Source organism: Scaptodrosophila lebanonensis, unplaced genomic scaffold (genome assembly GCF_003285725.1).
Source record: "Scaptodrosophila lebanonensis strain 11010-0011.00,11010-0021.00 unplaced genomic scaffold, SlebRS2 tig00000096-arrow-pilon, whole genome shotgun sequence".
Classification (NCBI taxonomy): Eukaryota; Metazoa; Arthropoda; class Insecta; order Diptera; family Drosophilidae; genus Scaptodrosophila; species Scaptodrosophila lebanonensis.
In genome coordinates this window covers 4,686,973-4,702,296 of record NW_022060567.1, presented here as the reverse complement: position 1 = coordinate 4,702,296, position 15,324 = coordinate 4,686,973, and the positions used below count along the sequence as shown (strand labels likewise).

General features: G+C 37.5%; 1 protein-coding gene across 1 annotated transcript in view; it reads left to right on the top strand.

The window, feature by feature from the left end:
* The window catches only part of LOC115627481 (small G protein signaling modulator 1), a 47,586-nt gene that overhangs the window by 24,536 nt on the left and 7,726 nt on the right, over positions 1–15,324 (top strand). The window contains exons 2-5 of the mRNA XM_030523160.1: positions 9,333–9,762; positions 9,824–10,043; positions 12,994–13,218; positions 13,278–13,773. Of these exons, the coding sequence (XP_030379020.1) occupies positions 9,333–9,762; positions 9,824–10,043; positions 12,994–13,218; positions 13,278–13,773 (1,371 nt within the window). The remainder of the gene's footprint in view (positions 1–9,332; positions 9,763–9,823; positions 10,044–12,993; positions 13,219–13,277; positions 13,774–15,324) is intronic.

Sequence of the window (15,324 nt, the reverse complement as noted above, 5' to 3'; positions counted from 1 at the left end):
TATCTATAAGATAAAATCACCTTGGATACATGGTCCGTCCCGACACACTTATTATTTATTTACCAAATATTTACGACAGCTTGAGATTTGAAAAATGCTCGCACATCCACATACTTTCTATCTACACTCAAAGGAAATTCCATGGTCAAATGAAGATTTTCCAATATATATTTCTTATATCAATCAAATATAACCAACGTAATTTTGACGAAAAACATATTTACCTACTGATTTAAATATGAATAATATTTAAACCTAGAGTAAGTTTTGTCATTAAAGTGTTTGCCTTTTATTAAATTTCAATGTACACCCACTTCACGATATTCCATAGTACTTGTAAATTTTAATACTTTTGTCGGCCAAATGGCAAAAGAAATAAATGCACAACAAGAATTGGCTGGCAAAAGACTGCTTGGAATCGTGCTCGTTTGCACAAGATAAGAGAGAATTGGAAACTTGAACAGTACGCAAGAGAGCATAATTACAAAGCTACACACGCAGTCAGTCTGATCTCAATTTCTAAAGTGACTTAACACTTCGAACAAAGGCTTGCTCTCAAGCGCGTATGGAAACTTTAACAGTGCGCTAGAGAGCATAATTACAAAGCTTTACAGCCCGCTGTTCGCAGACAGCGCTTTTCTTACATGCGAGTAAGCATTCATGTAAATTAAATTCAAGCAGTTCATTCCACTTAAAAATAAGCCTCAAACAATTCTTAATTCTTACTGACTACATCTAATTAAAACAAGTAAAAAAGCTAAAGTCGGGTGTCCCGACTTTGAAATACTCTGTACATATGTTTACAATAATTATAGAAAATAAAAAAAATTAAGAAAATAAAAAAAAAATTCAATGATCGATTTTACCTTTCTCGGTATTCGAACTCACGTAAAGGGTTTATAATTGCACATTTACTTAGCAATTGCGTCTGTGTGAGTGTATGTATGCCTATGCGCATCTATTCATGTCTGTGTAAGCATTTTCGCAGTCAACCAAACAGCAACATCAACAACAGCCGCGGGCAGCGCTTGAGCAGCGCTTGAGCAGCGCTGCAGCAGCAAATATATTTATGGCTATAACTTCTTCGTAAATCGGTCTATCATAGTGAAACTTGGCATACGGACACATAATTACTAACTGGGAGTATTTGCAAAATTTTAGTTCGAAATTCCAAGAATTACGGGAGTTAGAGAAAATCGCATTTGCGAGGGAGAGGGGGGAGGGAGGGAAATTCCAAAATATACATTTTCTGCGTATTCACACAAGGCACCTTGGACTAATTTGGTGTTCCTAGGTCTTATGGTCTCCGAGATATAGGCGATTATACGAATGGAAAATCGGGAAAACCCCCATAGGGGGGAAGTGGGGGGGAAAATCAAAAAAATAAAACAAACTCGTATAGAATACACACATAACGCATCTTTGTGCAAAATTTGGTGTCTCTATCTCTTATAGTCTCTGAGATCCAGGTGTTCATACGGACGGACAGACGGACAGACAGACAGACAGGGCTAGATCGACTCGTCTTGTCACGCTGATCAAGAATATATATACTTTGGGGGGTCTGCCACGCCTCCTTCTGCCTGTTACATTTTTCAGCTCCCGCAAACGTAATATACTCTTGTACATTTCATGTACAGAGTATAATTACTTAATGAAATGACCTGACTATACACCTCACTTTTAATATTAATATTGATCTATAGTGGCAAAAAGTTCGGCAATCGAATGTACGAAATATGATCGATCATTCGAAACAATATAGTTAGCAGAGTGAAATGAATGACGTCACAATGCGGCATATTGTTTGCACTGCTTCTTTTAGTTTAAAATGTTTCTGTTTCGGCCGAGTGTGAAACTGTGATAGTTGCTACCTATTTTTAGTTCAGTAGCTATCCTGCTGGCAGTTACAATTTTATACAAGAGAGCAAAAAAAAATCAAATGGCTTACGCAAAGCTAATTGTGGCTTACCTGTGCAGCAAAAAAACGTTGCAGCCTTCAGTGGCATACTTTTTAGTCCCTGAGTGTCATGTACACAGCCATAACTTGTCAAAGGGTTCAAATAATGGTATTTTTTAATTTTAATTAGAAATATGTAATGCAGAGTTGTGCGTCTACTTTTTATAAATGCTTGACATCCGCAGCACAAATTGTAAAAAATTGCAGTTGGTTTGTAACCCTCTTGAATATTATTAGTTTTAGTTTCTGTTGCTGTTGCTGTTTCTGTCGCTGGCGCTCTGTCATATTTGTTTGCGCTGTGCCCTGAAATTAAGTTATTAAAACTTTTTCCAAGCAGAATGGAATGAAATGACAAAGTTGGCGACTTGACTGCATGGCAACATGGTGTGACCGACACTTAAATGCTAATTGCATGCTATGCACAGAATAAGAAGGGGAGCAAGCAGTGGAGTCGGCAGAAGAAGAGAAAACAAAACAGATAATGAAAATGCTGCGGCAACTGCAACAAAGAGCAGCAATTAAGCAGGCGAGCGGCCACAAGAGTCAGGACGGCCCAACATTTTATGACAAGGACAACGGACACACATGCACTCACACACATGCACTCACCCTCACACTCGCACCCACACAAACGCATGGAGGACCATAAGAGCGTGTATGTTTTTACGCACACAAAGAGAAAACGACGCCAGTGTCCATGTGGACAGAGTCGGCAACATAAGCGACCATAAGCGTTTAAATATGCACAGTTAGTACATTTACATCACTCATTTAGCTCGCTGCATTGGCTGCGATGGCGATGGTGATGGTGATGGCGATGGCGATGTCGATGCCGTGCTGATGCCAGTCCTTCATCTCTGGGGTAGACGGAGCTTTGTCGCCATCGTCACCATCATCAGCACATCACGATCTCCCCTCTGTCCCCGACTCCTCTGTCCATTGCGACAAGGCAGCATTGTGGCTACATAATGGCCTTGCTACTTGCTACATGGCCTGTAACAGCGGCGTCGACAGCGAAAACAACAACAACAACAACAATAACAAAAACGGCATCATAATGCTGAACAGCTGCGCATACACATCGCAAATATTGTCATTTCAGCTTTGCGCTGCGCCCAGAAAAACTTTTAACTGGCCATCCAGTTTTTAAGGTGTTCATTGTGCATTATGAAATGTTGCCAGCTTCCACTGCCAGTGCCAATTTAATATAAATTTTCATACAACAGATTTAAAAGTTTTCTACTTGGCTCTTGATGCCAACCTTCACATCGTAATTAAGTCGTTTTTCTATTATTCTAGTAACTAGTTCAAAGAGTTTGTTTAGTGCAACGTAGATTAAATCGTAAGCCATCTACAAGTGCATAACGTGTTATACAACGCCCACCATACAAGCATAAATATAATAAAAACAAAAACAAACATTAATAAACAATAACTTTTTAAACGATTATTCTCTAGACCCGACCATTAGCTTTGGGCCACTTTTCGCTCCTTATCCGGCTACGGTCCTTGTATAATAGTTCTTGAGAGCATCACCTTTTCCGGAACATGCATATAAAATACATAGCACGTAAGGTATATCAGTATAGTATGGAATGACTTTTTATATAGTACCCTATATACCCATATATATTTAATAAATAAATATGTTATTTATTTATTTTATTTGCATACTCATATCGGGGGAGTGGGGGAAAGAGGAAAACTTATAAATACACCTGCATTTTGTGTCTCTAGCTGAGTCTCCGAGGTCTAGGACAAACAGACTAACAGAATCTTTTCCTTCTGCCTGTTACATTTCTCACCTTGCAGCGGACCTAATATATCCTTGTACAAGTACATGTCATATACAGAGTATAAACATATATTTATTATACTCTGTACATGAAATGTACAGAAGTATATTAGGTTTGCGGGAGCTGAAAAATGTAACAGGCAGAAGGAGGCGTGGCAGACCCCACAAAGTATATATATTCTTGATCAGCATGACGAGACGAGTCGATCTAGCCCTGTCTGTCTGTCTGCCCGTCTGTCCGTCTGTCAGTCTGTCCGTCTGTCCGTCCGTATGAACACCTGGATCTCAGAGACTATAAGAGATAGAGACACCAAATTTTGCACAAAGATGCGTTATGTGTATATTCTATACGAGTTTGTTTTATTTTTTTGATTTTCCCCCCACTTCCCCCCTATGGGGGTTTTCCCGATTTTCCATTCGTATAATCGCCTATATCTCGGAGACTATAAGACCTAGGAACACCAAATTTTAGTCCCAGATGCCTTACGTGAATACGCAGAAAATGTATATTTTGGAATTTCCCTCCCTCCCCCCTCTACCCCGCAAATCGTAACTCCCGTAATTCTTGGAATTTCAAACTAAAATTTTGCAAATATCCCCAGTTAGTTATTATGTGTCCGTATGCCAAGTTTCACTATGATAGACCGATTTAACAAGAAGTTATAGCCATAAATATATTTGCTGCTGCAGCGCTGCTCAAGCGCTGCCCCGGGCTGTTGTTGATGTTGCTGTTTGGTTGACTGCGAAAATGCTTACACAGACACGAATAGATGCGCATAGGCATACATACACTCACACAGGCGCAATTGCTATGTAAATGTGCAATTATAAACCCTTTACGTGAGTTCGAATACCGAGAGAGGTAAAATCGATCAAATTTTTTTTTATTTTCTTAATTTTTTTATTTTCTATAATTATTGTAAACATATGTACAGAGTATTTCAAAGTCGGGATACCCGACTTTAGCTTTTTTACTTGTTATTTTTTTGTGGGAGTGGGTACAGGGTATTTTAGAGTTGAGGTCGCTCGACTACAGTATTCCTACAAGTATCTTGTTATTTCTTAGATTTATAAGATGGATGCAGGACTTCTTAAAGTCGGACATGTTCCAAATAGTTTTTAGTCGTTTACTACTGTAATAAATCAATGTGAATCTTTCCTGCTCTTAGCAGCACTCTGATCGCTTTAAAATTGTCTTCCACAACAGACTAGATACATTCGTTACCTGAACTCTTCAATTAGATGGGAATCATATTTCTTCTGATGTGTTACAGTTATTTTCCTTTCTTGGGCATTACAAACAATTACGTTATTATTACTTTGTGCTTCCAATTTTCATCACCAACGTGTTCTCATATAACAAACCTCCGCCTCATTAATATATTATGTTCGGCTGGAGCCGAAGTTTTTTATTTCTTATGCATTATATTTCATTATAGACGGTAATAGCCAAGATTTCCAGGAAGCAGTGCACACATACTAAGTATATATCCTCGTACACATTTTATATGGTAAGGGCGACGTACAAGTATATACATATGTATGTTCATATATGTACATACACATACTTGTAAATACATAAGCTCGGGCGGACGCTGCGTGGCATCTGCAGCAAATGGAAAACAATTAATGAAAATGAAATTATATGTAGCCAGAAGCTAACATGAATTTTGAGTGCAAATGCCATTAGCCATTGGAGGCTGGGGCCCAGTGGAGTCGATAGAGGATATACTTGTACACGTATAAGTACATATGTATGTAGTGTTTACCATGTGTGTGTGGTTGTGGGTGTTGGTGTTGGTGTCGGTTGATGTGCGACTCGAAGTGTCTGCTAAAAGGTGTTACACACCCACACAGCGAAATGTGAAACAGAAAGCCGTAGGCTGTCCATGGTACACACATTTAATGCCTGATGTCCACAAAAAATGTTCATTCAATTAAACTAATAGTAGGTGTATCACATACGCTGCGAATTCTGGCAAAGCTAAGACTTAAACGAAACTCAGTATAGATACAATTACTGAGAAAATGCATTTGAAAATTGACAGTAATTTAAGAGTTATTCAGACATCGGTCAATGTTTTTAGAAGCAATAAGCACATTTCAATGAGAACACTTAGCAAACACTACAAAAGTACATAGTTTGCTCTATTTGTATAGCTTAAAATTGATATTTTAATTCATTCTAAACTAGATCTAAAAGACTTAGTAGTGAAAAAAGACTGCAAAAAAGACTTACAAAATCTCTGATATTAATTCGATTCACCTCTATTCCTATGAAAGTAGCAGGACGATGGGAAATTTATTTATTTAATACATTTCTAAACAAATTTATTTTTTTATACAAAATATCAACAGTGCGGTTACAGGGAAATGTGTAAAATGAATATTTTAAAAGGGAGCAACTTAACAAATTTACAGGAAAACAAAGAGCATAAATATATATTATCTAAATATCTATTAAAGCTATAAAAATATTGCAACTCTAGCAAACGAACAGAAGATAGGTACATAGGTAGGAAAAATTCCATAGAAATTGAGCCAAAAAGAAATTGGTCCCATTCACATACCGAAAAATAACTTTATTTCTAAGCAACTATAGTAATATTATACCTTTTTTATATAAAATAATAATAAAAAAAAAATCATATACAAATAAATTTCAATATTGAACTACACAAAACTTTTGAAAGGATGGTCCGATCGAGACGTTCAATATGTCTTACCACGTCGAAAGCCTTGGATATTTATGGGGAAAAACGACAAATATGCAGAGGGAGTATTGTAATTATCTAAATTTAATTTAATTGGCAAAACAGATACTGAAAATGAAAATCAACTTCCCCTTTCTGTAAAAATGGAAATGCATTCTTTTCGATTGGCAAATTAAATAAATGGTTAAGGTTGGTGAAGTTTTAAATATTCTGTTCATTTATTTGTTTATTAGTCCCTAGTGCGACAAGAAAATTTCTTATAAATTAATGCACTAGTCAGAAAGTATACAAAATCCTTAGATAAAATTAAAATTAAGTTGAATTTTATTTATACATAAATTTAAGGTTTATTTTTATCATTATTATTATTATTCATACAAGTATGTGAGCATCATTGATGAAATATCAATGTTCATCTTTCTGTAAAAAACAACACTTCTAAGAATGTGATCTTTGAGGCATTAACTTAAAACCTTGTACGGGACTTGGGGACCCCTTTGATAAACTGTGAACCAAAAAGTAATGATGCTATATGCTATTAAACAATTGAAGCATCTTTAAAGAAGAGTAAGGCACCCATAGAGAAATTAAGCTAGAACTTAAGAATTATCTAAATCAATTTCCCTAACCCCAATAGAAATAGAGCCAAAAATAAATTGGTCTCATTTACATACCGAGAAATAACTTTATTTCTAAGCAACTATAGTAATATTATACGATTTTTATATTTTCTCTATTATATTTTGTTGGAATAGTACGGCTCGTGGGTGGTGGGAGGTGATGGACATTTCGGATTAACCGACGTCGTCTAACAGTGGCTTACTTAGTTTGAGAGTCCGACTACTTATAAATATTCTTGTTGGGCGAAGCTATTTCCTATACTTGTAGGGTTGCTCCAGGAATTTAAATTTTTGTTATTAAAATTTGGACATGTGGGTGGTGGAGGTTTATTTAGGATAGAGCTGTGAGTGAGATTGGTGCGTCCGAGTCGAAGTCGCATACATTTTATTTTGTCTAGTCGTGATAAATTGAAGCGAAACACCAAATATTGTTGTTTGTAGATTCTTCAGGAAAATTGTCTAATATTGGAAGGTGTTGTTCCATAAATAGCTACTGTGGTTATTTAGTTCTTGTTTAATGATTGTCTAATGGGTTGAAGTTCTGTTCTATTTTAAGAGAATGTTAAAGAGCACTTTTTTGTAGTTTTCTCTGCAATTTTTCCCCCAATAATTGAAACAAAAAGTGAGTAGAATTTAATTACTTTAAGAGCTCAAGACATTTCTTATGATTGTCGTGGTTAGTGGAGTTTCGTTTTGTCTTTCAATTTTAAAGAAGAGATGGAGTCGGAACATTATGATTATAATAAAATTATTCAGTCAAATGTTAATATTTCTTAAATTTAAATTTAATAAAAATTGAAATTCTTAAAGACTTTTCAGTTGTGCAAATAACATTATTACTTTAAAAGTAATAGTAAAATTACTATATAAACTGTATTTTTCAAATGTAAAAAGTTATCAATTGGATTAAGGTCTGTGCTGTTCCCTGGCCATGAAAGGGAAGAAGTTCATAAAATATATTTATATTTATATATTAATTTGTGGAAATTTGTTTGCTGATGTAGAAACAAATTGTACATATAAGAAAATTTGCACACTGTTCTTGCCAAATTCGATGGATGGCATGGTGTAGAATCGTTGCGAAAACCACTTTCTCTGCATGTTCAGTTGAATCCCCGCTTTCATAATTCCCATACAAGTATACGCTGCTCTTCGGCATCAGTACCTTCCACTAATAACATTTCGCCAATACCTCGACTTTAAATTGCTCCTTAGACCAAAATGTATGGAAAATGATTTACAGCCCTTTTACATTGAATCACATTGAATCTTTAATGGATTCTACGACGCACAATGACTCCCAAATCTGGACCCATTCAGTTTTGTTTTTTTTTGCTTTCTTCAGCAATTATAGTATTCACTGGCCAATTATACCAATTCGGTCGGGTGGAACGCATATTCGCTGTAAGAAGGCATTTAAATTGGTCAGCCTTTTTAGGGTTTGCTTTAATTTCTGGAGCAGTTTTAAAAGGTTTCGGAATAAATTCCTGTTCTCACGCCCATTCGTCTCCTTGCACGTTCGCTGCCAGATTGAAATATTTTAGCCAACATCTTTTAACAAACAATTCAATACACTTATCTTTCTCATATAAAGAAGGAATTGTCATGTGCTTCCTTTTGCAAATCAAGATATCAATTTTTATAGGCAATCATAATTGTTTTCTTTTCTGTTAACTACGCTAAACAATTGATCTGCCAATCCTGAATTCTGAATACATACAATTTTTGCACCCAACACTAATATATATAAACCAAACTAAGGAAGAAGAGAAGCACTTGCTCTACATTCATCAAAAGTCAGTCTCGACTTTCTTTATGTACGAGTATATGGTATATACATATTATATAGTATATACGAGCATAAATGTATGTGGCAACTAGTGGACGAACACGGGTGGGAACATAAGTTTTAATTTCATGCCGTAGTGCTCGCCTGTTGGGCGCCACTCTCACAAACTAGTTCGGCGCAGGACATCGCAGCAGAGTAGAGCACAGTCGTGATGGCGCGGCGTCAGAAACACGCTCCGAACATATTGGGTTTCAAATGGACAGACAGACGTATTGGTGGGCGGCGACACTGTCACCGTCTCCGTCTCCGCTGTGATTTTGTTTTAAGGCCCCCGGGGATTATTTTTATAAGATTCGGAGGCGTTTCATAAAACGCAGTGCCAACTGGGCGCTGTTGGAGCTATCGAGTTTATACTTGTGTACTTATTACAATAAAAATTATTGGCCCTTTGCAGATGGCAACGAGTATAAGGAGCGGCTCATTGCGAGCGTCAAGAAGGAGGTGAAGCAGCTAATGGAGGAGGCTGTCACAAAGAAATATGTGCATGAGGAGAGTAGCTCGGTGACCTCGCTCTGTGCTGCCATTGAGGCATGCCTCAGTCAAGGGCTGCGCAGGCGTGCTCTCGGCCTCTTCAAAACCTCATCCACCACAGCACTGCTGCACAAAATAGCCAAGACATGCGCCGAGGCGGAACACATTAGCAAAATGGTGCAGGACATTGAGGCGAGTGATCCCAATAAGCGCTCCTCCTCCAGCAGCGACAGCTTCAATCGACCGCCCATGCTAAAGAAGGGCAGCAGCAGTTCAATGTCCACAACCGTAAATGCCACCGCATCCACATCGGTCAGTGCGAGCAACTCGAGCATGTCACTGGCCTCCATGAAGTGAGTATCTTAGATGATCCATTAGTAGCTTTTGCGCGACCCTAAGGACCTTCTTTTCTAGGTATTTGTGGATTCGTTTGGCTCTGTACGAGAAGCGGCTCACGAAAATCATAGAGTATTTGGTAGCCAATGCAACCAGCTATTACGATCGCGATTCGTTGGTGGCCGATGCCGACTACGGCTCAATCCTCAGCTCTCTGCTCGTCGGACCGTGCGCGTTGGAGTTCACCCGGGCCAAGACCGCCGATCACTATTGGACTGATCCGCATGCTGATGAGTTGGTAAGAAATTTATTTCAACCAATTATTGGAACTATCGTCCAAAGAGCGAGCAAGTGATCTAAGACTCTAATGTAGGTATTACGTTTTGTCCAGAAGAAATTGTTATTAACATAAGTATATACTGTATCTGAAAAGCCTGCGCCTGCTCCTGTTCCAATGAGACTTGCTGGCAGAGCAATTACGCAATGTACTCCGTCATGTAAGAAAACGGTCTCAGATAATGCTCTAAAAAATAAACAAACAATGACCAAAGAGAATATCTTTGTCGACTTGTATAAAATGGGAAACAATGGTGTAGAATTTCATGTAGAATTCATGTACACTACTTATTTATAGTATTGAAGAATTTATGTAACGGAGAAGACGAAAAAAAAAGAATAAATAATGATGTACCAATATTGTACCCTGCGAGTCGCAGCCTTTCCGAAATGCAAACCTTCATTTAGATAGAGGGATAGACCTTTCGACAGACTGATTAAAAATATATACACCTAAAGGTGCCGAATATACGCATCGCGTAGAGCGTCTACAAATCTGTGACCTATCATTATAATTTGATGAGTCTTACATTATTTCCAAAAAGTGTTCCAACGACCTCCATAAAAGAAAATTCAAATTCAAACAAAACAAGTAGAGAAGCTAAAGTCGGGTATCCCGACTTGGAAATACTCTGTACATATGTGTAGTATAATTATGCGTAGCTATGCGTGTATGTGTATGTGTGTGTTTTTGTGTGTCTGTGTGCCTGTGCAAAACAGTAACAACAACAACAGGTGCGGTCACTGCTTGATCATAAATACATATATGGCTATAACTTCCTGTTAAATCGGCTAATCATTATAAAACTCGACATACGGACTCATAATCACTAACGGGAGGTCCTTTTTGAATTTTAATGAAAAATTGCAAGAATTAAGGTAGTTATGGATTGCGGGGGAGAGGGGGGAGGGAGGGAAATTCCAAAATACGCATTTTCTGCGTATTCACATAAGGCCTCTGGGACTAAAAATTTGTGTCCCTAGGTCTTATAGTCTCTGAGATATAGACGATTATACGAATGGAAAATTCGGAAAATCCCCATAGGGGGGATTTTCTCTTGTACATTTAATGTACAGAGTATAAAAATTCGTTATTTCTAATCAACTTTTTTATGCAAGTGAAGAAGTTTGGCTTGTATAGTAAGTGCTAACGATCAGCAGAACGTAAGTGTCATCCAGTCACACAGGCTTCCATAGATTGTAGATTCCACATTTTTCAGCAGCAATTCAAAGGAGATGGACATAAGCCGGGTACGCTTTAAACAAGTACGAGTACTAATATATTTTAAAAAGGAAATAACGAAAAAAATGAAATACATTTAACTATGGCACAATATCTAGGCTATGGGCGAAGCTGCGCCACGACAAAGGATAAAACTCAGGTTCCGTATTACTCAGCAGCGATTCAATGGAGATGGATAACCATTCTATAAAATATATCGTTTTTAGTGTACTCTTTAGGACGACTACTAACTAGTATATTTTAAAAGGGAAATAAAAGAAAGCAACAATAGACGCGATTGGCATTAGACCCCATTAGACCCAGATTGAAATACATTTAAATAGGTAATTAATATAAATATATTCCTACTACGCGGTAGAAAAGAAATTTCTGTTATTTTTGGTGTATTTATTTATTATACACCTAATTCTGTTTTTACGCGGTTTTGATTTAACACGGTATGAAAATTAAAATTTTTATAGATTATATAGACGACCTTATTCCACTGAGCACGATTTAAAATAACATATGATCAATGTCTTTTTATACCCTGTACCCGTAGGGTAAAAAGGGTATATTAGGTTTGTGCAAAGTATGTAACATGCAAAAGGAAGCATCTCCGACCCCATAAAGTATATATATTCTGAATCAGCACGACGAGAGAAATCGATCTAGACATGTCCGTCCGTCTGTCCGTCCGTCTGTCTGTCTGGATGAACGCGAGGATCTCAGAAACTATAAAAGCTAGAATAACCAAAGTTGGCATCCAGATTCTCCTAGATCCGAGTAAGGACGAGTTTATTTATTTTTTTTTTAATTTTCCCCCCTTCCCCCGCTTCAGAATTTCGTCAATAGCGTCCACATTTCAAATGCTACCTAAACCAAACATTGCACACATAATTTAAAAATTATCTACTGTTGTTCAAAATTTTATTCAATTCTGTCAATTCTAAGAAAAGTTATTAGCGAAACAAATTCTCGCCAGTACAACCCCCACAAACTGCAGCAACAAGTTCGCTCTTCTTCTTCCTCTTTTTGCTGCTGCTTTGGGCGCATATAACTCAGTGACGGAAGTTTACCTGGGTACAGGGTATTACACTGTCGGGCTTGCTCGACTGTAGCGTTCTCTCTTGTTTTACATGACTTTTTCTGGAACCAGTCTACCGTGTAAAAACAGAATTAGGTGTATTATTCATCATCCTAATGGCATAAATAATATTTTATTGAGGCTATGTATAAATAAAGCCGTTTAATTCTCATAAAAAGTAATAGAACTGCCGGCATGTTGGCCGATCTTTACTTACCTTTTCATATACCCAGAGATACGAGAATATAGAACACACAGAAGGAAGCATGGCCGATTCCGCGCCGTATATGAATTCTTGATCAGTTTTTTTGAGTTCATATATAGCCATATCCGTCTGACCGTCTGTCCATCTGTCCTTCCGTCGGTATGAATGCTAGAATCTCGGAAAGTAAAAACAGGAATAAAGTGAAATTTTTCAATTGAAAGACTCACTTGTTAAATATAGCTCTCTGAGAGGACCAACCTCTTGGATTAATGTTTTTCTTTCAAATCAATGTTATATTCAATTGAAAGCCTACATTTTACGGAATCTATATACATACATACATAATTTTATATATTTAATTGTATGTGTATTCACTAAATAGACTTATTTTCCACCAGGTACAGCGTCATCGCATCAGCTCTTGTCGCCGCTCCTCTTCGACCTGCTCCCGACCACCGATTATCAATTTCAAGCGCAGCTTGAACACCAGCTCGGATGAGGCGAGCAGCTGCTCATTCAAATCCATTGCCTCGGCCTCGGTAGCCAAGGACTATGTGGAATCGTTGCATCAGAATGCCAAGGCTACGTTGCTTTATGGAAAAAACAATGTGCACGTCTTACCGGTGAGTGGGAAGCTTTTTCTTCGTGTACACTACCATATAGATCTGATTTCGCTTCGCAGAAGGATGTGGTTGAGCCCATGCCTGGCTACTTGAGTCTTCACCAGCACATACAGACGCTGACCATCAAATGGACGCCCAACCAGCTAATGAACGGCTACAATGAGACCGAGGACGAGGACATTGACAAAGACGCCTTCTGGGCATATGCACTCAACATTAATGTGGATGACATTGTCTATGTACATTGTCATCAGAGTCGCGGCGAGGACAGTGGGGGCACTGTTATCCTGGTGGGTCAAGATGGAGTGCAGCGACCCCCGATACATTTTCCCGAGGGCGGACACATGCAGCAGTTTCTCAGCTGCCTGGAAACCGGCTTGTTGCCACATGGACAGCTGGATCCGCCTCTTTGGTCACAGCGCGGCATTGGCAAAATGTTTCTATGGCCGCGCAGCATGCGTCGCCGCATTTTGCCATCAGTCATGGAATCGGTTGACGAGACACCCATTGATTATGTGTTTCGCATTGTGAGCAAGAGTCGACACGAAGAATTTGGTAAGTGCGACCAGCACTTTTTATTCAGAAAGCAATACACGATTGTTCGACCAAGCCATGGCTAATTACATGTCACACGACGAATAGAAAATTTCCATTACACTTGTATAATGCAGAAGATAATGTTACAGTCAACCCAGTCCGACAGTGGAGTTTCCTGTACCCCAAAAGGGCGTCTCGTTACGCAATAGTACTGTATTACATTTTTTCGTTTGAAACTTTTCTTTGAATGAAAGCTTAGTTTTTATAGAATTTGGGGTAGTATTGACGAAATTATGTAGCTTAGGAAAGAGCCAAGAAATCAATAAAATGAAATAAACTAGTGCTGTAACAGAGCTAGGGTAGACTACATACAAACTTCTGTTAATGTGGGCTCAGCAGTTTACGAAATCTACACGTTCATACAGACAGACGGATGGACGTCTCTTGGTTCATTTGTCTCTGCCATAAATACGAATAAATACTTTATGAGGTCCTTCTTCTTCTCAATTGGAAACGACCCAAGCGATGTTAAGGGTAAAGGGCTTTATTTACATAGCATTTTTAAAGATCATCAAGCTTTTATTTTTTTTGTGTTTTACCCTTTGGGTACAGGGTATAATAAGAAAGCAATTTACCCATTTCCAAATAATGTTTGAAGAAAATATTTGCTGTACCCTGCACAGAAAACATTAAAAGGTGTATGAATATATGTTGGTACATATATAATATATAATATTTCTAAAATATGTATAAGAAATATGTTAAATTAATTAAAATCAAGTTGTTTTCCACTTGAAAGTTTCTGTTGTATAGAATAGTGATATGTCCATTTGTCTACTACAATATGGCAAGAATCGTGTCTAAGTCGACAGGATAGAACTTCAATGTTACTTATACATGAGTATCCCTCCACTATATTTCATAAAGTCTATGCACGAAATACTTGTTGTTTGTATATGGATATGTATTGTGTCTAAAAGCTAATTTCATATCAGATGTTTGTTTTCACGTCTTACGATGATACAACCTTTCAAATAACAAACACCACAGGTGGGGAATATCAGGTTTTTACTTGATGGAGTCCAAAATAATACAATCCTAAATAGTTCGATAATTTATCTTTGGCTCGTCCTGCCTGTGGATCATTTCCCAATTTAAGTAATTTAGGAAGTAGAAGCAATGCTTGAAACATATCTTGGTTCTTATCTATTCAACAATTTGAAGGGATTTTAAAGTCCTGACAGTAAGTTAAAACTTAAATCCCTCCTGCTGCAATTTCTATATATAGGGTTTAGGTGACTTGGAAAATGATTTATTATTTGTATGATAGAAATAAACGTGATTTTTTTGTTCCCATTCGTAAAAAGTGCTGAAATATAGAGCAGGAGATAATTAAACTTTTCCTTTAGTGTTTCTTCCCGATTCTAATTGAAATATTTTGGCATACAAATCTTTTCTGTTTTTGGGAAGAGAACGTGAACTTTTTTATGTGTTTCCTGAAAAGCGTGTACTGTTTAAGTGAAAGGAAATATGTATAGATGAAATATGAAATGAACTAAATAAAAAAAA